This window comes from Rhipicephalus microplus, chromosome 1 (genome assembly GCF_043290135.1).
Source record: "Rhipicephalus microplus isolate Deutch F79 chromosome 1, USDA_Rmic, whole genome shotgun sequence".
In the NCBI taxonomy this organism is placed as follows: Eukaryota; Metazoa; Arthropoda; class Arachnida; order Ixodida; family Ixodidae; genus Rhipicephalus; species Rhipicephalus microplus.
In genome coordinates this window covers 226,685,757-226,710,774 of record NC_134700.1, presented here as the reverse complement: position 1 = coordinate 226,710,774, position 25,018 = coordinate 226,685,757, and the positions used below count along the sequence as shown (strand labels likewise).

Genomic DNA, 25,018 nt, shown 5'->3' with positions numbered 1-25,018 from the left:
CTCAGTGTTATAATCAACTCCTATCAAGCAAGAAGACAGGTTAGGAGTACAGGGTAAGCAAAAATATTGAAAAAAAAAATTATTTTGTTTTTTTTTGGTATTTGAAATTTGTGGCCTTTTTTGAACCAAAATCAGCAATTCGTTTGTCTCAGTGGAATATTTTCTTTGTCTAAAAAATGACATTTTTCAACACTTGTGTGGTGGCATGCCATGCCCCATTCCTGCGTAGCAAGGTACTGTATTTCTTGCTGTTCAAGCATCATGGCTATATGGAGAGTTTAAGTTGCAAGCTGGAGTGTATTAAGCATATTTAGAAAAGAATGGGCCCAAAACTGCGAGAACGAAAAAAAAGCAGCAGTATCAAGCTTTCTGTTGAGAAATCTGTATCTAGCAGGGGTATCATCATTGGCACGCACCAAAGCAAGTATTGTTTGGCCATTAAAAGAAATAGAGCCAGCTTGGAGGACATGCAAAAAGCTGTCCAGTTCACACATTTTCACATGGCATCAAAGGATACCAATCAATCCCACGGCCTTGGCTCGAAGTACGCCGAAACTTGGTATAAATCCAACAAACTTCAGTTGAATGGTGAACCACACGTTCATAAAGAACTCCATCTAGCATCTGTTATTGAGGCTGTTAAAGGCCAACTCCGGCGATTTTTCGACCATGTCAGGATAATGATGATTTTATCTCCCTTAGACACTCTTCTCACAGGCCTGATAACTGAAATGCTCAAAAAGTATGAAAATAATTTTTAATTACCAAAAAACCGAAACCCAACCGAGTGCGCTTCTACATGTGATTTAAAGATTTGCCTGACGCTGCGAGAACCTGCCTGATTGTACGTAATTCTCGCCAGATGGCACTACCCGTCCACATCAGCTGCGGCGATCGGCTAAAACGCTTACGCTGTTATGGAGAATATATGGCGAATCGTGTGTGGCTCACAACGCGATACCACTTGGCACCTATCGCACGCCCACCAACACGGAAAAAATAATCGTTCACTCAACCAAGGAAGCGCCAGCCAAACCTACACAATCCATAGCAGACAAGCAGACGCTGCAGTGGCACATCAGTTCGTCACTTCTGCCAGGCAAAAGTCAACGTCACACACACACTGTTGCCATTAGTTCTGGCAATCGAGGTGAGCGTTTCGAGGCAAGCTATAAAATTCATTTGAAAAGAATCTGCAAAACTCTCAAGCCTGCAATTCGGCATGAATGGCACAAACGTGCAAACGAACGTACACAGTATTTCATTGAGATCCACTGACCTCGAAAAATCTCTGGCGTTGGCCTTTAAGCCAAATTATCTGGAACTAGCTCATCCAGAATCACTTGCTAAATGCCTCCACGGGAAAACGCAAAACCATAAGGAGTCGTTCGATTGTTGTGTGGGATCCCAAAAAAATGTTTTCTTCGAGCACCAAACGCTGTAAATATGCACTCTTGATGTTGCGTTCACTTTTAATGATGGCAATATAGTCTGTGTCAATGTGTTGAATTATTTTGGAATTTCACCAGGGTACTGCGCAGTACTGTGCTGACACGGCTGCATAGCAAGCGACAAATGAGGCTCGCTAGGCAGCCGTTTCAAAATAAAAAGAAGAAAAAATGACATTGGTGATGAATATATGACTGGTGCCTATTGAATGGGTTTTATCAATTTGCTGTTATCTCGTACTTTTGAAGTAATCCAGATTTTCAATTTCATATGCTATTATCTCAAAGCTTGCTATTTTTGTACTTGCGTTCTTTTATCTCAGCAACCACAGTATTTAGACACGTAGATTGCAATCTGTATTTAGATAACATAATGGGGAATATACTGGAGCAGAATTATTGTTGTGTGAGAAAATTCTCTTCTTCAGCACAACATCCAATGGCTATTACTGAGTGATAATTAGGTACACAAATAAAAAAAATTACAAAAGTTTAGCAGTAGTAAGATCAGCTTCAGTAAGAAAAGGAATGGCTCATAATGACAATGATAGTAAGTAATCACTGTACCTTTTGTGGTTATGGCAAAAAAAGTATGTAAACCTTGCATAAAAGACATGGTAGTTATAGGGTTTACTCTGTTCCTTTAAAGCAAGCAACTGTGCAATGATTCTTAATTGGTATATTTTACTTGTTCATCTAGGGACTCTATAGTTGTACTCAAGAACGAAGCCGGTCCACTGGGCATCCATGTTGTTCCTGAACAAGGCAGTGGGGGAAGGTGAGGACAGTTCACTTTGCCGTAAAGGGACACTAACGTCAAAATACAACGCAGCATGAACTTTTGAAATATTCCAAAAACCTTGTAGTGCTGGTTTATTTCGCGCCAAGGAAATGGCTAGTTTGAAAAAAAAAATCTCGCTTCACACCACTTGCCGCGCAATGGGCCCCTAAACCACCCAGAGTCAAAATTCAGTTGTGGTGGGGAAATTGTGCGCAAGTGTACGATGAGCACAGAGCGGTCACAATGTTTCGAAATGGTGCCGTGATAGCGGAGTTAAACGCGTTTGATTATCGAAACCGCAACGATTCTTGCTTTTGCTCTCTCCTGCACTACCCTCCATGGTATCCTCTTCCAAAGCCGCTTTGCCCTCTCACCGAGTGTTCCTCCTATGCCCCTGCCAATCTCGCGTGGCATACATCATCGCTGACACCCTGCTTGAAACACCGTCTAATTCCAGTTTTCACGACACCGTCAACTGCATGCTCGTGCCGACCCGTGCTTATATGAATTGTGCCGGTATGTACTCTGCGTAGCCCGCACGCTTTCAAAGGGTCGTCAACAAGATGGACTCATACGCACACATGCGGGCAACACTAGCAACCTCAAGTACTGTGGACAGCTGCTTGCAGACTAACCAGATGTCGTAGGCTTTCGATTGACCAATCACAGCACATTTGTGGTTAGCGTGGATATTTGAACGGAGCATCAGGGATATTCGTACGGCGCATCACGCGGAGGCCGAAAAGGCTTGAAAAGAAGGAGAGATTGATTCTTGGAATTCGTGGCCCGCCTGTGCTGCCACGTGTAGAATCGTTCATCGTGATGGCATTCTGAACACACTGGGCGTGTTTACTTGAAAAGTTTGAAAAAGTATCGGAGGTGGTTTGGGGCCCTTTAAGGACTCATGGTGTAGGTAAGCACTTTCCAACACCGCTTTACTCTAGTGCCTTCCATCATCTGGCAACACTGTGCCTCCCTCGAAAATGCATGCCAGAATATTCACTGGTATTCTTGTTTTGCTGGACGCTGCTGCTTGCACTGTAGAGCAATGTTTCTTGCAGCAGAGCTGTTACGGTGTCTCATGATACTCGGACACTGTCGTGTAGTGTTCGGAAGCTGCATGTGATCTGGCTGTCAGTGCGAGAATGAGGCCTTCCCATCTTTGTACGAAGTTGTATTTGTGGTGGTTCCATTCAGTGAGCCTCCTCTTGATGCCGTCGAGATGCAACAGGATAAACTTACGTCCACGTGTGTGGTCCGTGTTGAACCAATGTTGATCCCCTCCTAGGATTTGTGCAGAAGGCACCTGACGACTCATTTGGCTTTAATGCATGGAGAGGGGTGGTTCACAAAAACAGCCGTGAGAATGCAACTACACTAGCGGAAACTACCACTAAGATGCGACTGCGTGAGCGGAGTGCATACTGAAAAAAAAAAATGAAACTTTTGAACCGCCAGCACCATTCGCCGTGGGAACGCCAAGCTCTTTTTGCTATTAATTAAGAAGAAACACATAGGCAGCACTTTGTTACGTCTAGTATATCATGCATGAAATGTTATTTTGTATTATAAGTAGTTTGAGTGCTGGTGAATACTTGTAGTCGGTACTTTTGACATCATCAGGCTCATTTTAAAATGTCCCTCTCGTGGCGCATATTGTGTCTTACTTTTTGAAGAGAGCACTGTCATTGTTAATATTGACATTTTAGATGTTCTCAAGCATTAACCTTTTACGGTGACACAACCTGTTATTGTTCTTTACTGTTTTTTTTAAATACATACTCCTGCTCGGCGTGGCAGCAAAATCATTTAGTCCTAATGAAGTGTAATTTTCAAAAACACTCAGGAACTTTTTGTCTGCAAATTTTCGCTGTTTGTAGACTTCAGAGGCTCTTTAAAAAGTTGTTTGCATGTGCTTACCGCTTCTTGTGTGGAACTAGGGACATGGGCCTGGTGATTCAGGGCATTGAGCCGGGTGGTCGAATAGACCGAGATGGCCGGCTAAGGGTCGGCGACACCATCGTTGAGGTCAATGGCCGGAGCCTCCTGCACCTTAGTTTCCAGGCTGCACAGCAAGTGTTCAAGGTAGGTGTATTGCAATGATATAGTTCCTCAATATATTTGTTGCCTAGAGAAGGGCGAGATTGGAGTTTGTCATAATACCACTGCAGATCTATACCGAAAAGTGAGTGACGTCTGTCATGCACGTTTTAAGGAAGGACTAGTAAAAAGGGTAAAAAGTGCAAAAAGAAACACGGTGAACCAAGATGCCAAGCATCGAAATAACACTACTGCATATTTTCTTAGTGTTGCCTGGCATTTCTGCAAATTTTATCATTTTTTCATGATTACTTAAGTACCAACAAGGGACTTCGTCAAGCGTCACTGAAGTTCACAGAAATGATTTTCAAAATGATTATGGTGATGGTGTTGAAAATGATGACAATGATGATGATGATGATGCTTTAAATGTGCAAGCCCACATATTTCAAATGCAGTAGCAGATATATGACACCACTTTATCTCACTAGCCAGTCATGTACATTCAAGTGCTTACAGCTTCAGTGTTTTATGGTTTTCACGAGATGGCACTGGCTGAAATTCCTTTTTTGTCTCGTTGCAGGAGGCGCTACAGTCTCAAGAAATCTGCCTGCACCTGTCACGGCGGAGGCCGACACATTCTGGTTCCTCTCCTATGTCATCACCTCCTCCTCCTCTGCCCCTGTCGCTGCCTCCATCCCTGTCATCAACACAAAGTAGCAGTGATGCGGGTTTTTCCTCTGTAACATCCTCACTGCAAAGTCCACCCAAGAGGCCGCCCCCGCCTCCATTCCGCAATGACCCTGTCGAAGGCCTTAACAATGGTGTCATCAATGGTCTCGTTGAGGGAGAAGAGAGGAGTGAGTGGTTCGGAGTGTTTCAGCTGCGGGGCTGTTATGAGGTGCTGATAGATTATTGATGAGGTTTACAGGAGCTCGAAAAATATTACTAAGTCATTGTCATGATCAGCTGTACTATGCTCTTGCTCTTGCGAAGCATGTAGGTGCGCAGTACTTTTATTTGTTGGCAGAAGGGGTTTTCTGCTGATAGGGAAAACGAATGTATTATAGGGAAGTGGATCTGAAAACCTAGGTTAACTTTGCCCTAAGGTACTTAAAAGAAAAAAAATTGCGTGGGATTCTTTTTTGCATTCCACTAGACGATTCCTTGAACCCATAAGTAAGCAGCTTGTGCAATGCTGCACATTCACATTGAATTTGGTAAAATCGGTCTGCTCAGCTTTCAGTGTCAAAAGTAAGGCTGGGTGTACTTAGCCTGTGCTCTGTACCAGTAATAAGATGTAGTGTTGCTGCCGTAGGCACTTTGGAGCCAAACTGGTGTGCCTAGTGATTCAGATAGTACTCTGGTACTACCAATTGGTACAAGCTGTCCTTCATTACTCATCATTTATTAACCATTAAAGGCTTATTCAAGGTATTACATAAGGCGGGACTACAGTAGACTCTCAGTAAGCGGAAATCTGTTGAATGGAACTGCTGCTTGAACGAAATTATTGCCTCTGTAACGCTTGGTTTCGGGCTTGCATTCTGCACTCATGTTCACCTCTCAGTAAATGGAACTCCTGTTAAACAGAACACATTTTCCCAGTTTCTTCAGGTTTGGTGTACTGAAAGTCTACTGTATATAGGGGACATGTCATGACAGAAATGCAGTGTTTGAATAGTCGGTAACAAGCAAAGCAATTAAACAGCAGATAAACCAAAAAGCAGAGTAAATTGGAATGGTGTATGAACTAATACAGATGGTAGGCGTCGGAAGCGAACACCAATGAATACCTTAAAAAAGAAAAAAAAACTTTATTGTTGAGAAGAAGCTAATTGACGATCTGGATGGCGTGAGTGTTAGCTAAAAACTGAAGACAACAACACTTTGAATTTGTCTGGGTCGCACTCCTGAACGAAAAATTCCAGAAGGTTGTTCCTGTGTTAATTGCTGAAGGCAAGAATTATTTGTTAAAGGCTCGATTTGATTCATGGAGACGTTGAATGCTTTTATAGTTGAACAGTCGACGTGAGGTGCGAGATGGTGGAATTAGTAGAGTGCCATGCAGATGAGAAAAGTTGCGGTACAGTTTTTGAAACAGGCTGATCTGCGCAGTTATTTTGCAATCATTTGGAAGAGTAAGCTCAAGAGATGACATGATCTCAGTGACACATGCATGTTTACTGTATGAAGATGATATCAACCGGGCGACCAATTCTGAACTGACTCAAGGGAAGAGATGAGGTAATCTTGATGGGGGCTCCGAATCGAGGAAGCTAATTCTAGTTTTGTCCTTACGAATTTTTGTACGCAAGTTTTCTGATTGTGGGATGGAAGTGACGGAGAAGTCGTTCGACCAAATGTCTTGAACGTGCCTGCTGCAAGTTTGATGATGTGGTCTGACCTGGTCAGGATACTGCTTATGAGGATACCCAGGTAGTGGTAGGAGTCCCCTTGAGATATCACAATGGAGTTTAAGGTGTTCTAAAAAGCAAGGTTGAATTTTTTGCGAGAAATCAACACATGTTTGCATTTGGAGACATTTGGTTGCATGAGCCAGCCCATGCTTCGATGATGTTAAGGTCTTGATGCAGTGATGATTGATCTGTACTATTGATTATCCTGCGATACACAACAGTCGTCGGTGAAAAGACGGTTAAATGAGGTAATTCCAGATGGCAAGTTGTTGATGAATATGAAGAACAAAAAAGGGCAAAGGACCGTTTTTTGAGGAATCTCGGAAAGCACATTTGTTTTGGCAGAAGAGTTTCCGCCAGTGGAAGTGAATTATGAACGAAGCTGTCAAAAAATTACTAACCGTGACAGTGTAAGTAGGTCGAGCTTAGTGTGCAGAGCTTAGTTATGAAACGACGGTTGGCTTCGTAATCAGAGGATTTTGAGAAATTGATGAAGACGGCATCATTCTGATAGGATGGATCGAGGTTTAAGTGCAGGTCACTTGTGAATTCGGCCAACTGCGTTTCGCATGATAAGCTGGGGCTAAAACTGTGCTGCTTGCTGTAAAAGAAAAAGTTATCTTCTAGATGATGGGCGTTATGGGAAAATATTATGTGCTATAATATGCTTACTGTATCACTCCTTTCTTTATTGTAGCTATAATATGCCTATTGTATCAGACTCCTTTGTTTGTAATTGATTAATAGTGCAGTTTTTGTTCTTTTCTTTTCTTTGCACATTGGAAACCCTTTTTTTCTTTAACACCTGTTCAACTGCCTTCTATTCGCTATCCTCTGTGCAGGTGGTCTCAACAGTAAGGTGGCAACGGTGACGCCAACCAAAAAGCTTCCGCCACCGCCACCTTCTGCCACTGCCAATGGACGATCAACCGCTTCGAGCCTCAACGTTGCCAACACGCGCAAGATCGGTCGCAAGGTACACATAAAGTTGGTCAAGGGGCCCGAAGGATTGGGCTTCAGTGTGACAACGCGGGACAACCCGGCCGGCGGGAACTGCCCAATTTACATCAAGAACATCTTGCCTCGCGGAGCAGCTATTGATGATGGTCGGCTCAGGCCGGGTGACCGGTTACTCGAGGTGAGGTGATATGCGTGACAACACAGATTACTTATATGATTTGCAACTTAAGAGTTTCCAGTTGTGGAAACGTTAACTTTGCTGCTTGGCTCGTCAGATGTAATATAAACTCGAATTGATTAGGCTGTAATGTGCAGCTTGCAAGATTGTACACAAACCAATCTGCCAGTTTTGTCAAGCAGCAAATGCATGACTTGCTTACTATACTGAGTGTGTAATACTATTGGGAAGTAACAATAGACAGTTTTCTTAATTGTAAAGCTAGCTTTTTTGCGAGGCAGTTGGCCCAAGTAATGTTTTCTAGTCACTTTCCGCAAACAGCATGTTCAAGCGCAGTTTCATTGCGTCGTAATGCGAAAAGCGTATAATCGGTTCTCTTGTAAACTTGCATGATGGACATGACCAACACATGCAACTAGGACCTTGTCTTCACTTGAAATACAACAGGTGCGGCCGTTACTTCGGTAAATAAGCAGCACAGGAAATCGCAGTTGCAGATTGTGAAAAGGGCTTATTGAAAAAAAAGAAGAGCTTGCAGTGTACTATCTGCAAAACCACAAATGGCTTCATCATTTCAGACAGTAGTTCAATTACAAGCTAGTACATATAACCATTGCAAGTCCCTCAACTCCGTGAGATATAGTATGTAGCTGCTGTTTGTGGATGTACCTAACTATTTTTAGCAAAGACAGTTACGGCTTCTCAAGAAGTTTTCTCAGCAAATAAAAGGATCAACTAATGGGATCTGGTAAATGTCTGGTCACCATGCAGCCACACTTTTTTATGTAACTACTGGGTCTAGTTTGAAATTATGCTAATTTGAAGTGGAACTGTTATGAAACACTCCACTTTTGCTAAATTAATGGATGGTAGTAGGCTTGTGCGAATATTTGAATGCTTCGAATATTTGAACAAATACTACAGTACTCGAGTTCGCTTCGATTTGAATTTAAATTGTTGAAAATTTTGAAGTATTCGAAATGAACAAATAAATATATATTAATCCGCATGTAATTTTTTTGTAAAGTTGGTTTCACTGCGGTGGAGATATGAGAAACTGTGAAAACATCTTAACAAGGGAAATCTGCACTGCGGCAAAGCCTTACTTAAAGTATTTAAGAAGAACTTCTTGCTGGGCGATTTGGTGCATGTCTATGGTATGTAAAGTTGCGCGTACAATCGGACAAACACAGGAAGAAAAGCCTTACTTGAAGGTTAGATGAACATGATACCCTCACATGAATTTGCCATTTTTAAAGTTTAACAGCTTGTTATGCTGGCTTATATGCTCTAAATGTAGTAAATTTTAAAATGAACATAATTTGCAGGTTATCACTTGTGTTCTACAGAAAATCAAATCCTGATATTATTCAAAGTTGTTTCATTTTCTTTTGAATAAAAAATGTCGTTTGCACTGGCCTTGTTTCAATTTTTAAAAAGTACTCTGCAGGTTAGTTAGGCCATAACAAATATGCCAATTTTTTTATATTGTATGATGTATACTATTCAAATTCGATTCAAAATTATTCTACTAAAATCACTATTCACTCCTAATTTGCTTTGAACCTAAAATTCACTATTTGCACAAGTCTCGGCGGTAGTTCACATACATGAAACGATCTTTTCAGGTGAATGGTGTAGAAATGACCGGCCGGTCACAAACTGATGCTGTCACAATATTGAGAAATGCACCACCTGGAAGCACTGTGGAGTTGGTCGTCTCCAGGCAAGAGCCCGACCCTTCACCTAGTCCTGGTCTTCCACGAGAAATTGTGAGTTCCTGGTGCTCGTATCTTGCCAGAGTGCTAGTTCAAATGGCTTCAAGTGGTTCTCTTAAGTCTAATAATTACACACCTCTTGATTCCCCTGAATCATCACATACCTCGTGCTTTAATGTTGCCACGCCTCGCTGCGGTGGTCTAGTGGCTAATACTGCTGACCCGCAGGTTGCGGGATCGAATCCTGGCTTTGGTGGCTGCATTTTCGATGGAGGTGAAAATGCTGTAGGCCCGTGTGCTCAGATTTGGGTTTACGTTAAAGAACCCCAGGTGGTCGAAATTTCTGGAGCCTTCCACTACGGCATCTATCATAATCATATGGTCATTTTGGAACGTTAGACCCCACATATCAATCAAATCAATCAGTCATGTTGCCATAGTGTTATGTATGGTAAAAGGCAATTGATAAATGCTGCATATTTGAATTTGAAAATAGAAATTGACTTAAGCCAGTGTAGCTAATTAATTAAACAAAAAACTTTAAGATATGTGTGATGATATCAGAGCCATATGCTGTATAAATTCTGGCTCTAAGTTTCAACTGTTGTGGACTGACGGTGAATGTTTGTACAGTCAAGCAAACATATCATTACTGAGAAACTATTTGGTTCATTACCGTAAAATGCTAAAGATTGGGATATATAAATGTCTGTATGTAACTTGCTATTTTCGCTCATCCAGCGAGGCTTCTTTGCTGCAATGATTACTATTACAGGCTATACTTTTATTTGGAGCCGTGTAATTCATCATCGCCACATTCTCAAGATGAGCTTTCTGCCCGCACCGAATGACAGGGTGTTGTAAGGAACATAACAAAGGGTTAACATTTAGCCGATGCCTGTGCATATAATGTGCACAAGGTTGATTGATTCTCTCTAAGAGGGTTTGGACATCTGGACTTGTGTCATTAAATTGTTCCTTGACCTCTTTGTCTGAACCTCCCATCATGCAGCCCCCTGAAAAAGCTGGTGATGAAGTCGGCATTTTCCCCTGGCGTCAGAAGGAAATTCTGACACTTGACATTCCACTCAATGACACTGGTTCGGCTGGCCTTGGCGTGAGTGTCAAGGGCAAAACGTCGACTGGTGCCAGTACCCCTGTCGACCTGGGCATCTTCGTCAAATCAGTGATCCACGGTGGCGCTGCATCTAAGGTTGGCCTTGTACATGTACTTTACATTGTAAATCAGTTAAAAAGTAGGGTACAAAGGTTTCATTGCTCTGTATAAAAAAAAATGGGTGATAATTTTGAAAAAGTTGAGCTGAACTCAACCTGTTGATTAGCTAGCTTAATCTTATCCAAAACTTTAAATCTTCAACATTGCTTTTAATTAACTCAGAAGCTTACTTTTGATCACAAGCCTATTTGGTAAGGGAAGCCTGAATTCGGTATATAATTATGTACTTTTCATATCCCCATGAATGCTGGACATATTGCAATCACTTTATTGTAGCTAGGTATAGCGTGCTCTTAAAGTTTCTTAATACGTACTGTCGAGCTGGTTGGTGAGCCATGATATTTTATGAAGCAGCGTACCAAGGGATACAATCATGGGCACATAAAAGGAGGCATACACATGTGTTGTAATTCAGCTGAGTTTCAGTACAGTTGTTGTGTTCGATCATTTTATGAGTATGTGGTTGTGTCCTTTTGTGCACTGCTTCATCATTTATCTTTAAAGTAGTCTGGCTCTCTAGCAGGCAAGCACATTGTGCTGTCTTTTATTTAAGGCTCTCCGCATCTCTACTAGCTTTGTTGTTTCTTCTATAAACCCTTGTTGTTTGGGCTTTTATTGCAGTGAGCTTTGCTTGCCTCAGCTCGTGTAATGAGAAGTGACTTTCTGTTTTTTGTTGCTTTCTAGGATGGGCGCTTGCGTACGAATGACCAGCTGCTCAACATCAATGGCATCTCGCTCCTGGGCATGACCAACAGCCAAGCCATGGAGACACTGCGTCGTGCCATGACCCAGGGCGAGGGGCCCAACCCAAATGCCATCACCCTCACCATAGCTAGACGGGTTCCCTCACAGGATGTCGCTGAAAACCTCAGGTGCGGCATTTATTCGACAAGTAATCTTTGAAGTGCCGCTTTTGGGACTGAAAACGTGATAGCAAGGGCATAGAAGATGTACAGATACTGGAGATAGTCGTTAGCTAACTACTACCATGCCTTTCAGATCATTTGTCAATACTACATGAGTAGCTCCCTGCATCTAATCATTACACAAAGCCTTGTTTTTATTTATGGCCCACGCAGGGTGAAATTAGATTGAGAAAGGGCTGTACCACTTACTTGATGTTTTGTGTGAAGCTATAATGATTGGATTAATCTGTTATAAAACTTATGCAAATTATCTCAAATTATTGCCTTTCCTTAAAGTTTCTGAATATCACAAGTATCCGAATGCACTGTTACCTTAGCTCTAAAAAAAATCCCCAAGTGCTTTGTCTACTGTCTTCACTTCTCACTCCTCACCTCTTTTGATCAACATTATATGATCACTGTTTCTGGTTTTGTTGACCAGAAGTTCTGATTCAGACTTCAGTCAACAGTAGCAAACTACTATGCAAACTTCTTTCAGTACTTTGTCGTCTTCACTGATCACAAGATGAAAAAAAAATTAAAAAGCTGCTTTCTTCATGGAATGATTCTGTGCACCAATGCAGGTTTGAGGAAGGCTTCCTGTCCAGTGGGGACTCTTTCTCGGTACATCTGCGATCGGACTCGCTGCTAAGTTCAGACTCAACAGCTGCCTCCTCGTCCTGTGAAAACCTCTCGGTTTCGGGGGGCAGTGGTCGAACACCAGACCACTCCACAAGCGGCAACTCTGAAAACACCGTGGTCTACGTGCCCAAGCAGCCACCTCCACCACCTGTGCACGAATGTAAGAACTGCACTTTCTTCAAACTTGTGCGACATGAGCTGTGGCTTAGCCGGCATATTTACCAATTTTATTCTTTTATGCTCAATTGTACGATCTTGTAGAGAAAAAACATCTTCTCTTGAACCTTCAGTTGCAATATCGCATCGAACCTCATTATTCCTTTTTTGCAATATTTTAGTCTGCACGTCCATCTAAACGCCGTAAATATCAGGACATTTAAATGCAGTAATAGATATGCTGGCGCAGGTCTTGTAGCAAGCATACGAGCTTCTACTTCGACTCGGGGGTGAATTTTGTATGGGTTAACATAGTTCTTTCTTTTTTATAAGTTCGTGCACATACAGCACAATCTGTTAAACCTTAATTGAGCCTTTCATTGAGTCTTTGCCTGTCACTCCTTGACAGCACCGTTTTTCTTTCTATCTAATCAGATGGCTTTGGAAGGAATCCCGTGCTGGAGCGGCTTATGGGCCAGAGTTCTGGCACATTGCCGTCCAACCTTCGCAACGAGTCATACCTGCGTGCCAGTCACGACAGCTGGGTGTCCGAACGGCACAGTCGGCATCACACGGCGCCTCGCACCGCACCCAATCACCGTCCAACTCCGTTGTCCCCCAGCACCGGCCGGGTACCTCCAGACACGGTGCAGATAGAGGACGACTACCCGGCCTCCTTGCGCGGTGGCGACACCTCTGTTCCACCCATGACGCCGGTCGAAGAGGAAGCCCCAACGCCAACTCTCGGTCACAATAGCAACAACCTCAATCAGAGCGAGTATGTGTCACCCCTGAGTGCATAGCCCTTCCTGATTGCTCATTCATGTCCCGAATATTTGTGCCTGAATTTTTTTATTCATGTTACCCTACAGGCCCCAGTGGAGCATTGAGTAGGGGGGGGGGGGGTTACAGAAAAATCACAATACATAAAGCATAAAAAGAAATATATCGAAGAGAACAAAGAAAATTGTACAATGGAAGAGAGAAGAATAAACACTATAAGCAAATGCAGCAAAATACAAAATGAAAAAAATAAAGCATCTTTATACAAAATCAAAAAAACATATAAATTTGCAGTATCTCACGAAATTTGGCCGGATCTCTCAAAGAAACTATTTCACCTGGAAGGCTATTCCAAACTGCGATGGCGCGTAGCAATGCAGAATTATTGAATGACTGTGTGTTGCCGAAGATGCGTCTGAAACTGAGATGATTATGAAGTCGACTAGATGTACGCGAAGGAATGTCAAGCGATAGACGACTGGTCCACGAGTTGTAGTAGTACTTATGGAGGAGGCATAGACGAGTGACAGAGCGGCGAGAATCCAAGTTAGTAAGGGCAATATCGCGTTTGATTTGGGTGATGCTGGAGTGGCGGTTATACATTGAAGTGATGAAGCGGGCTGCACGATTTTGGATGGATTCCAGTTTATCTATTGGGTATTGTTGATGCGGAGACCAGATCGATGAAGCGTATTTCAGCTGAGGACGTACGAATGTTTTGCTAATTTTGCTAATAAAAAGTTTGCTAATTTCTAGAGCTGTGCAATAAAAAATTTTAGGTGTGAAGCGAACTTGAATATGGAGTGTGGATCGAATCTTTTTCAAATACTTTGAAACGAAATTGCAGAAAAAAGTTGGAGAGCATTCCTAAGCATATTCTTGTGAGATAGCAATGTGAATGTGTTTTTTTTTAGCTAGGTGGGTGAGGCTCTGGCAGGGTCGTTTTTCGTAGTTGTCTTATGAAGAACGAGGCGACGCATAGGCCGAACTGTATTCATGAACATGATTTGGTGCAGCCAAAGTGTTGTGGACAACACTTTACACGTGAAAGGCAAAGATGCCATTTCCTCTGCCCCTCCTCCTTTTTCAACTTCTATGGAAGCCCAGCTGATGTGACGGACAAGGGTGCTCCCTTCAATTCCTTAGTTTCATATCTGCCTCGTAGACGTCAATATCTAAGAACGTCTGAAATTTTGGATGCTGACCATCTTCAGCATTCGATTTTTCACACTTCCTGCCGTAATTTCAGGTCCAAAGTAGCATTAATTGAGCCCCCACCTTTGCCACATCTGTCCTCTCTATGTAGGAACCTGCGTTGAGTTGATACACTTGCGACCGCAGTGGAGTTTCAAAGGCAGCTTTGACACAATACGAGAATGTGATGAGGTGAAGCACATTGGAAACTTGAAGAGGTCACATTCAGTTAGACGTTGACTGCATTTGTTTTTGGGAAGCTCGAATATCAAAATTCCAGTTCGCACTGAATTGAATAGCAAACACTCTTGGAAAAACTCAAAATCTGAAATATTCGCACACTTCTAGTTTCACATCAATCATGAATGTCGTGATCTCTCGTGATGAATTTCTGCTACAGAGGTTTTTTTATTTAACACTGACATTTGGACTGGTTGCATTGCATAGATAGCACTTCGAATGGCTGTGAAATGCAAATGACAAATTAGGCTGCACTAATAAAGCAAGTACCTTGTTTCTCTTCACCTTTCTTTTATTTCGCCTCCTCACCCATGCACACTGCTCCGCATTTTATCCCCCTACTCTCTCCAACCATGTGGGGTAGCCAGCCACAAATTCTTGCTGCTGTATAAATTCTCTCGTGGCTTCATTAGGGATTGTACACTACACAGAAATGATCTATCCATGAAGAAAACAGCAATTGAATTGGAACTTTCCTTCATAGCTACCATTTGATGACATCAGTTGCTCTATAGCAGGATAGCACAGATTTGCCAGTGACATCTTGCGGAAAGAGCTTGTGATGGCTGCCCAAATTGACATTGCCTCTTTAAATATTCTTCAGTTATGCTTCGCCTTAGTCTGTTGTTGTTGTTGTTGTTGCCGTGTTTGACACCACAGGAACTTTCCATTGAAATTTGAAGAAAATGTTGTCATCTTTCTTGCATTGCTCTTTTGTGTCATTTTTCTGGCGTAACAAAATTTTTCTCTCGCAGAACTACTTATACTACTAGCCTTGTATTTCAGAAAGACACTTGATTGAATTTATTGCACGACTGGATATTTTGCTTTGTATTAAATTTATATTCTTGTTTGGTTAGCTTCCAAAAGTTCACATTAAAAAAAAGATATCTAAGTACAGAATAATGTCATCGGGCACTGTACGTTCAGTTCAAGCAAGACAAGGGTGACAAGTTTTTTTGATGCCATGGCAACTGTATCACGTGCATGCAGGTTGTCCCTAGTAGACGGTGGCAACTTCTGTCGAGATGGTTTTGGCCGGCAGAGCATTTCCGAGAAGAGGCACGCCCACCTTGACGCTCGCAACACAGACACCTACAAGCGCAACAAGCGGACGCGAGAAGAACAGGAGAAGGCGAACGCTAGGCAACAGCAAACGGAAGTCAAGACGTCCATTTCACCCCCAACAGTCGGCATTGGGTCACACAGAGATGGGGCAGACCCTCGACGACCCACAGGTGAGCACAGACTGAAGCTCTCGCATTCTCGTGCGATTCGATATACGGTGATGCAGTAATAATGCAATATAGAATAGGTAGCGCTGGTTGGTTAACATAGCAGTACAGGAGACAGGCTTATGATCATTGAAATCTGTACAGTAGAATCTCGATAATACGAATTCGAAGGGAGCACGTAAAATATTCATATCAGCCTGAATTCGTAGAACCAAAAACAGCTTAAAGCTGATAAAAATGATGAACAAGAACTTCATTGGCAATTACACCTTGCTGAAAAAAAGCCTGCGATGTTCTTTTGAACTTTCCTGCCTTCACTGTCTCTTAATTAGTGCCACAGTTTCTTCGCTCATGCCGCTGGCGCAGCGCGTTCACATGTACATCAGAGCGAGCAAAAGCGGCCAAACTCATTCGAAATTTACTCGCTTCCCCGCTTAAGCAGCCGAAAAACCACGCTGTGAAATCGACACGAAAAAAAAAAAAGAGTCCTGGAGAATTCGCATTGGAGAATTCAAGCGAAAATGCCAGCGCAGCCAGAAAACCACGTCCGTGCCCGCCGAAAACGTTCACATTCGTTCTTCCACCCCCGCCGCTGCCACCACCGCTTCAGAATTAATTCAATTTTGCCCGTTTCCTGAGCACTGTAGTTCGTACCGAGTTATAATTATGCATACAAGGCACTGAAAAGAAACAGTTTACACCTTTACTAACGTTATTTTGAAAAACACACCAGCTGAAATGATATAAGCGGCAACGACGGATTCAGCCGGCAATGCAAAAACAAGACACATTTCGGCAAGCTGACCTGCTGCTGCTGCACCTTCTTCTACCTCTGGTGTTATCAGCGATCGTAATACAAACCATGCTCTCAACGACCGCGTCCTTGTCAAGGCCGTGAGCTTTGACGTGCCACGCGAGTAGTTCGCGATAGCGCTGATACGACCCATTGCCGATGCCTTCGCCGCCATGTTGATTTGCGGCTGGTTGTTGACATTATGTGGTTTGAGAGATAGCCGGTGAAGCCAAAGCCGTGAAGCAAAAAGGCGATACTATGCTATCGTGTGGCGGGAAAATTGGTCTCTGACCGATTTTTTCGCATCAGCCTCACGGCGTGTTTTTGCTGTGTTGCGCCACTGGCATGCAGTGGTCAATCGCACATTCGTATCAAACGCGGTGGCTGGGGAAACCATCCATATAGCACCGAATCACTGTGTATTTTATATAATGTAGTCCATCCAAAACAACCTTAAAATTTGCATCAACCGTAATCATATCATCGAGATTCTACTGCAATATTGTGATGTGAGAATACCTGCATTACTGGTTTGAACAAAGCGAGGACCACACTATCAAAGTTTTTTTATGCACTCTAAATAAATACAGTTAAGACTTGTTTTGCAATGTAAATGATTGAAAGTTAATTAATGTTATAGCACGAGCTGAAAACGAGGACAAAGGGGCAAGACGATGAGCGCTTAATCTATACCCTTAATATTTTATTGAAGCAGTCTTTTCTATCATAAGTTCGCTGTGGTTATTGCATGGCTGTTTCAATATTTTTATCACAGTAAAAGATTGCAACAGAATTCCACTAGCTAGATTACGGTATAGCACCAAATAACTTGTGTAACAGGCAACTTGTCTGCACGGCAATGGTAGGTGCCATGAGCACAAACATGTTTGTGTGAATTTCGGGGGGAGATGACTTTCAATTGTTTATCCCTTGTGTGATGGTGCACGGACATTAAAATTTCTTTTTTCTACACACATGCACACAAAAGCACTAAATGGGAAGGAACAGCAGAATGGCAATCTGATGCGATCCAACTCAGCGGATTCCCTCTTGAGTCATTCCAAGTCACACGGCGCCACCGAATCTACATGTGAGTCTGCTTGCCTCTTCAGAGGCCTGCACATCTGGTCTAGTGCCTAAACTGTCGTAATCAGCATGACATGCTAACCGGGTTTGTAACCACAGTGTGCATGAAACTTGAGAGTGAAAAGCACTAATCTTAATAATAATACTTTTACCTTAAATATGTGCTACTTGGAAATGTGGCACTAACAACTAAATACACTAAAAAGGGAGTGTTAATTTTGAACACTTGCATGCTGTGTGGATTAGTGCAAAGCACTGTTTTAAAAATGTTTCTAGAGTAATGTACTACATTCAAAGTTACCTACTTAGAATTTCGTGGTGAGGCACTCCTTTTCCACGAACCTCAGCTCTCTAGTAGATTCTCTCACAGTTGTCTCTCTGTCTACCATGTTTTTGCCCTTGCTGATGCCTTTTTTGGAGAGGATGCCATTTCTGGCGGGGATTCTCTGCAACTCTTATCTCTCTTCCGTAGTGTCCTCTCTCTGTAAAGAAAACATTTTCTAATCTGGGTGCCTTCTTTCCTGTGTGATGTTTCCCCCCAACAGATCTAGTCAAATGTCAGCAAGTGAGCAAGGTGCATAGGAATCCCTTGTTCTTCTATCCAGCTTGTTGCTGTAGGTAGCCCCAATCCCTCCACTCTCAATTTGCCTGAACAGCTTTTCTGCAGCTTACATTGATGCAAATTCTGTGGCACCTCACATGCACCTGCTATGCTGCTGCACCCTTCGCACTTGCACCCTTCGCACTTGCACCCTCAGCACTCCTGCAGCTGTTTAATTAACCATGTCCTTAAGCAAACTAAAATAGCATGCCAGGTTGTCTCTTCACACGTGTACTGTTAGGTCACCACAAGCACCCCTAGGAAAGATTGTTCCAGTGTACTAAATTTGTGATCCACCAAAGATTGCATGATGAGAAGAAAATCGGGGACATCTGTAGTGCTGCTCTTGGTTGATTGTGTTGCCACTGAGCATACAGCATTTATTTGCTAGCTAAAGGCACTGATATATTTGCCAGAGCATTCCATTTTCGTAGTTATGAGACGAGTCTCCTAAAATCTACCACAGCATCATGATCTACCCAAGGTGCCTTAAAATGCTAGTTAACGAAATATGACAGCTTTGAGTGTGCGGTTAGATTAAACAAATTTGGTTGGCGCATACCTTCTTGCTATTTCAACGAGTACGTAGAGTCCTCCCCCAGTCCCTTCTCTCTTTAGCATGCTTGTGCTTCTTGCTTTATCAAGTAAAATATGTTTAGTAGTTTAGTGCATATTTCTCATTATATTCTTCAATTTTGACTTATTTGTTGTTGGTGGGCGGTATTGCTTTATATAACCAGATTACAATGATTGTTGGCCTTGTTGTGCAGCCTTGTGTTTGTCTTCGTCTCAAAATAAAATTTCAGTTGACAATTTGAGCACGTTTCCTTTGCACGATTTCCTCTAAACTAAAACACATTGCCACTATATCTCTCATAAACACTGTGGGTGTTTTGGTTCGTCCTGTGATTGTGTGTGTTGTGTTGCCTGGCATTATAATTAAATTGGAATGTGTATACTGCATGTATTTGAACTCGTGACCAACTTATCGAATGTCACTGTGCTATGTGCAAGTGTTTTTTTTTTTTTTTTCTGATCGTTACTGTTGCGTTCTTTGCGACCAGTGAAAACATGTGAAGTGGTTTTGCTGTGTGTTTCATAAAACGATAGCTTCGAAAACCTTTGCGCTGTACTCACTCATCACATACTGTCTCTTGAGTCCACTTATCTCCTTTACAGAAATATTATCGACAACTTAAAATGCAGTGTCAGTGGGCTTTTCTAACATTCAGATTCCTCTATCATTGCTGCAAAAATTGTAACTGCACCTACACAAAGTATTTTGTCGATTTCACAGTTCTAAAATTATGCAATGCATCCTTTCTTAATTTTCATAAAACTGAATATTATTGAGAAGCATTTCAATATTTTATTACCTTTTTTTTTTAAAAAAGAACCCTAGGAAGTCTAAATTTCCGGAGCCCTCCACTACGGCGTCTCTCATAATCATGTGGTTGTTTTGGGACGTTAAACCTTACATATCAATCTTTTTTTTAATTGAATTTTTTGTACATAAAGCTGCATCTATTGCACCTTCTTCTGCATAAGCATTAGTGCACTAGAAAAGCTAAACGGGAATCTCTGGTCTGTGTGATTGTAGATCAAATTGTTCCTGTTCCGAAGAGCAAGATTTTTTTAATTCCATGCAAATGAGAACAGCGGTTGTGTTTCTTTTTTTGATCACTCGTCATTTTTTCCTCCCCTGTCATCAAGAGCATGAGCTTGTGTAATTTTTCAATTAGTGCTTTTTAGATAATTCTGTGAGTCGTACCTTCTGTGAGCCATGAGAAACTGTTTATGCAGTTTCTCCATAGGCAGAGCACGCTGTAAGCAAGCTCTGCCTATGGAGGAAAGCATTGAAAAGTGCGCCGCTTTATGCACACATTTTGGCATGACCTTGCCAATTTTTAGTGCACGAATGCTGGCTATGTGAACCCACTGAACCAATCAAACGATTGGTTGTTCTGCGAGAGAATTAAGAAACGGGTAGGAACAAGATACAAAGAGGCACACAAGCGGCAGCTGCTTTCGAAAGATGTTCACTGATAAGTTAAGCCAGCTGTTTATGCACACAGCATTCAGCACAAAATAACAACTGTAATGTTAATTGACGACAGAAACATCGCCAGTCAGGTCATGCAGGAAATCTATTCACCTTAATTTTTGTCTACAAATTTGTTCAAACATGTCCTAAATGTACAGCATTACTCTGTAATTAATATTGTCCACTGCACTGCAGTTATGGTGAATGGCGACTCGCCAAGCACAGATGCCAGCTGCCACACGACCAACACCACCGTGACGAAAAGCAACAACAGCGGCAGTGGCAACGGCACCGTGCAGCTGGTCGGTCCTTCGTTGGGCATGCGCAAGTCGAGCAGCCTCGAAAGTCTCCAGACTCTCATGGTACAGGGACCAGATGGCACTGTCACGGCTTCCACGTCACAAAATCCTCGACAAGAGCGTGGTGCACGAGGCTGCAACGAGAGCTTCCGCGCAGCTGTCGACCGTTCTTACGATGGGCCAAGTGCCGCAGGGACGCAGAATTCTGCGGACCAGATGGAGACACGTGAGTATGCAGTAGACGACAGTGGATGTTCAGTGGCATTGAAATGCAGTAGAAACACATACTTACCTAGTCTGTGTAAGCTACCTTTGTGTTATATAATATAGTCTACTGTTTCGTTCATCTCTCTTCTGCTTTTCCCCCCTCAATACTTTCATTGCTTTATGTGCATATCTACTGGTGGTTTGTTAAACCTCCCATAAACTTTAGAAACCAGGACAGACATTGTTGTCGTTTACTGTTCCTACACTATTTTTTCTAGCCACCTACAAGCACTATGCCAAAATATGTTTAATATGCTCTGGACTGTGCATGGGGCAGACTAGGTACGGAATCGAAATTGTGATCCCTGCCAATTTTTTGTAGGGTTCTTGTACCTCCTTAGCTATGAAGTCATGTGTTAAAGTAGCATTTGAATTCAGTGTTTCTAGAAATCTCAGCCATGAATATGACTGAAAATTCGAACACGGTTCCCCATCACTTGAAAGAGACGACTTCTTGGATGTACCTACTGCCATTTTATGTTTGGATTACGTACAATGGGGCAGGCACCTGGTGCTACTACTGAGATGTGTGTTGTAGGAGTTGTGAAGAGCTGTATGATGTATCTGAAATTAAACTCACTTGCATACTCTTCTTAGTTTTACTACATGTATTTTTAATCATACAGAGTTTGCATTTTAAGGTCTTAAATTATGGCATATACTCTATCAGAATTTTTCGTTTATATGAATTTGTTATTATTACAAAGAAAGAGAAATGGAGAGAGAAGGCAGCGAAGTTAACTATGCTTTGGATCAGTTGGCTATCCATACTACAGCATTTTTTAAACATCCGAGTGATTCGTACTACTGAAAGCATGAAGTCTGCATAGAGTGGTTTACTGCTGAACATACACTGTTGCCATGTCTAGGTTTAGTAATATTTGATGTGCTTTTGAGTATGGAATGTTGAGCTGCTTTGTGCTGCTTGGCTGCAGTGGAGGAAGAAAAGGAAAGTGAGACTGGCAGTGCAACAAGTGCCGAACATCGAGGTAGCTGTCCACTGCATTCAGTCACGGTGCCTTTGGATGCCCGCGAAGCTGCTGCCTATGCTAGCAAGGACGCGGCTTCCTCTAAGCCGACACAGCGGAAAAAAGGGTTGCTCAAAGGTCTTGGCAGCGTCTTCAGGTACATGGTGCTCACTGCTTGAGCCACTAGTGGCAATTTCTAGTTATCAAACATATACGCATCAATGAGCTAGCAACTGTTAACAATTGGGCAAGCACAATGGCGAAATGTTCTATTTGACAAGCAGGAAAATGTTCACGGCATCAGTAGCACCTGATTATTTATTGCACATTAAGGTGTCACTGCTGTATCACCTGCAGACTTTGTTTGGGGCTTCACACAATGTCATGTTTCTGGCAGACAGATCATGGTGCATGTTCACTGTGTGGTTGGTGGCACACTGCATTTTCTTGTGCCTCAATTAATTAATCTATCACATGTTGACGATCCATAGGGTGTGCTCCGAATTGACATAGCTGTTTTAACTACAGTCAAAACCGTTTATACAGTAAAAGCTCGTTAATTCGGATTTCACGGGACCGGAAAAACTATTCGAATTAACCGAATGCCGAATTAACGAATGAACGGGGAAAACAACATTTAAAATCAAGCTGCAGAAGCATACCTTTATTTGTTGAAGTATTTTGTAATTGTCGTCTGCGTTTTCGTGCAGATTCCGGCTGACATCACAATTTTTCTTAACTGTTCCAAATGGCCAAAAGCACGCAAGCTGTCGAGAGTGTTCAGGCAAGCGTCCTCTGATATTAACAGCGCCTCCGAGACTTCCCGTGAGGTGCGATGAGGTCGCGGCTGTATCTCCTCACATGATTCTTCGTCGGAATCATGGTCTTCATGGGCGCCCGTGACATCATTAATAATCTCTTGATCGGTCAGGAGACCACTCGTGGCGACACCATAATCAATCGCGATGTAGTCCTGAAAGGTCACATCTGTGGGAAGGGCAGCATCGAAAGTCGGGCAGTCATCGTCGGTGGACTCGGCTGACACCTCCTCGATGCCATCGCCAGCTACTGCTGCATGCTCGGGCCTCATAAAACCGCTGTGCCGAAAACAGTTGGCGATGACTTGCGACGGAGTGTTTTTCCAGACGTGGGCGATGATGTGCACTGCGCCGAGTAGGTCCACTTGATACATTTTTCCAGCTTCTGAGCATAGGATCATTCGCTCTAGCAGGTGGTTGCGATACTTCACGTAGTGAATGATACCCTGGTCCATCGGCTGAAGAGCAGACGTAGTGTTGGGCGGCAAAAAAACTACTTTGATGCTCTTCAGTTCGACTGTACAGTTATGGGCACTGCAGTTGTCAACAACCATAATTATCTTGCGGTCCTTCGACGTGAAGTGCCGGTCCAACTGCTGCAGCCAGCCGCAAAAAATGTCCGATGTCATCCATGCCTTCCTGTTCGCTGTGTACTCGACAGGAAGGCTTTTGACGTTCTTAAAACAACGTGGCTTAAGCGCCTTCCAGACGACAAGTAGTGGCAAGCGCTCCATGCCAGTCATATTGGCGGCAAGAAGCACAGTTATCCTTTGCTTTCACTTCTTGCCACCAATGCACGCGTCCCCTTTGAAAGTCACTGTCTTGTCGGGCAGAGAGCTCTGAAAAATAGAGCAGTTTCATCTGCATTGAACACGTCACGTGGTTCATATGCGGCGATGTGCTCCAGCAGCTTCACATTTCTCCACTTGGTGGTCACGCTTTCGTCAACACTGGCCTTTTCGCCGCGCACACTCCTGAAGACAAGTTCGTGTCTCTCTCGAAACCTCGCAAACCACCCTTCTGACGCTTTGAACGATTCAATGTTCATCATTGCAGCGTACTTCTCACCTTACGCCATGATGAGAGGTCCGCTCAAAGGCAGATGCGCGTTGCGACAGTCAGTAATCCACCGGAGCAAAGCTTCTTCGAGCTGGGGATGAGCTGCGGTTCGCAACCGCTTTCTAGAAGCATGAAACTTCTCGCTTTCGAAGGCTTGTCGAATCTGTTCATTTTTCACGTACGTTCCCAACGTGCTCCGCTTCACGTTGTACTTGGTCATAACCTGCTGTCGCGATTCGCCGTTCTTCAGTGCTTCCAAAATTTCCACTTTAGTCGCCAAGTTCTTCGCGTCATAGTTCTGCCGCTTTTTCAGCGTTGTCATCACTGTAGCGCACGATGGTCGTGGCATGCAAATACGGTCACAATGGAAGAAAAAGAGAACTCCGCAAGAAGAGATGGTTCCGGCAGTACAACACAAGGGAAAACGGCGTCGGAGGCGCTGAGTGGAGAAGAAAGAAGACGCCGACGTTCGGTGACGCTGCGATCGCCCCCACTAGTTGATGATGATGGCGATGCCACTCAGGTTTCGGTTTCACTCCAGTGGTGCCAGCGCTGCTTTATCACACTTTTGTGTAGCAGCAGCCGTCAGCATTTGTCCGAATTAAGCGGTGTGGAGCCGAATTCCGACAAAATAATGAAGGTTAGGTCCCATAGATTAACATGCACTTTGGCCGGGACCAATAGAGCCTGTCCAAGTTATCCGAATTTCCAAATTAACAGGTGTCAAATTAACGAGCTTTTACTGTAATAAACTCGAAAGTGCCGCGATAAGTGATCGTTATATCAGTAGTTCGTTGTATATGCACTTGCACTTAAAAATGTGCACTTAGCAACCAAGCCGTTTCTTTCTTACGTATTTTTATTAAATAGTGCTAACTATTTCTCCGGTGACAGGTTAGGCCTTTTTGCATATTAAGCGACTCCAGCTGTGTGCTCAAGTCACAAGTGAATTAAACCACGTTCTTCACAAAATCGCGCCGTTTCGCTGAAGCGTGGTATCGCAACCGATCATCTCTGGCTAGTTGCGTGCAGCAGGCTGCTTACTCGACTTTCGCCGTTGCATGCCAGGCCATTCGCAGTCTAATTATGCGCATGTTCGTGCGTTCTTCGCACATGCTTCTCCCCGTATCGCGCTCTGGTGGTGGG

At 43.1% G+C, this 25,018-nt stretch overlaps 1 protein-coding gene across 14 annotated transcripts in view; it reads left to right on the top strand.

The window, feature by feature from the left end:
* baz (par-3 family cell polarity regulator) overlaps positions 1-25,018 on the top strand; it is a 223,824-nt gene that overhangs the window by 179,883 nt on the left and 18,923 nt on the right. For 13 of the 14 annotated variants that reach the window (XM_075891485.1, XM_075891474.1, XM_075891476.1 and 10 more), the window contains exons 7-20: positions 2,149-2,226; positions 4,170-4,314; positions 4,853-5,129; positions 7,532-7,827; positions 9,456-9,599; positions 10,558-10,758; positions 11,467-11,654; positions 12,272-12,489; positions 12,921-13,263; positions 15,696-15,940; positions 17,719-17,820; positions 18,362-18,430; positions 20,657-20,986; positions 21,963-22,152. In XM_075891485.1, the coding sequence (XP_075747600.1) occupies positions 2,149-2,226; positions 4,170-4,314; positions 4,853-5,129; positions 7,532-7,827; positions 9,456-9,599; positions 10,558-10,758; positions 11,467-11,654; positions 12,272-12,489; positions 12,921-13,263; positions 15,696-15,940; positions 17,719-17,820; positions 18,362-18,430; positions 20,657-20,986; positions 21,963-22,152 (2,826 nt within the window). The remainder of the gene's footprint in view (positions 1-2,148; positions 2,227-4,169; positions 4,315-4,852; positions 5,130-7,531; positions 7,828-9,455; positions 9,600-10,557; positions 10,759-11,466; positions 11,655-12,271; positions 12,490-12,920; positions 13,264-15,695; positions 15,941-17,718; positions 17,821-18,361; positions 18,431-20,656; positions 20,987-21,962; positions 22,153-25,018) is intronic. The other variant, XM_075891477.1, reaches the window with a different exon arrangement.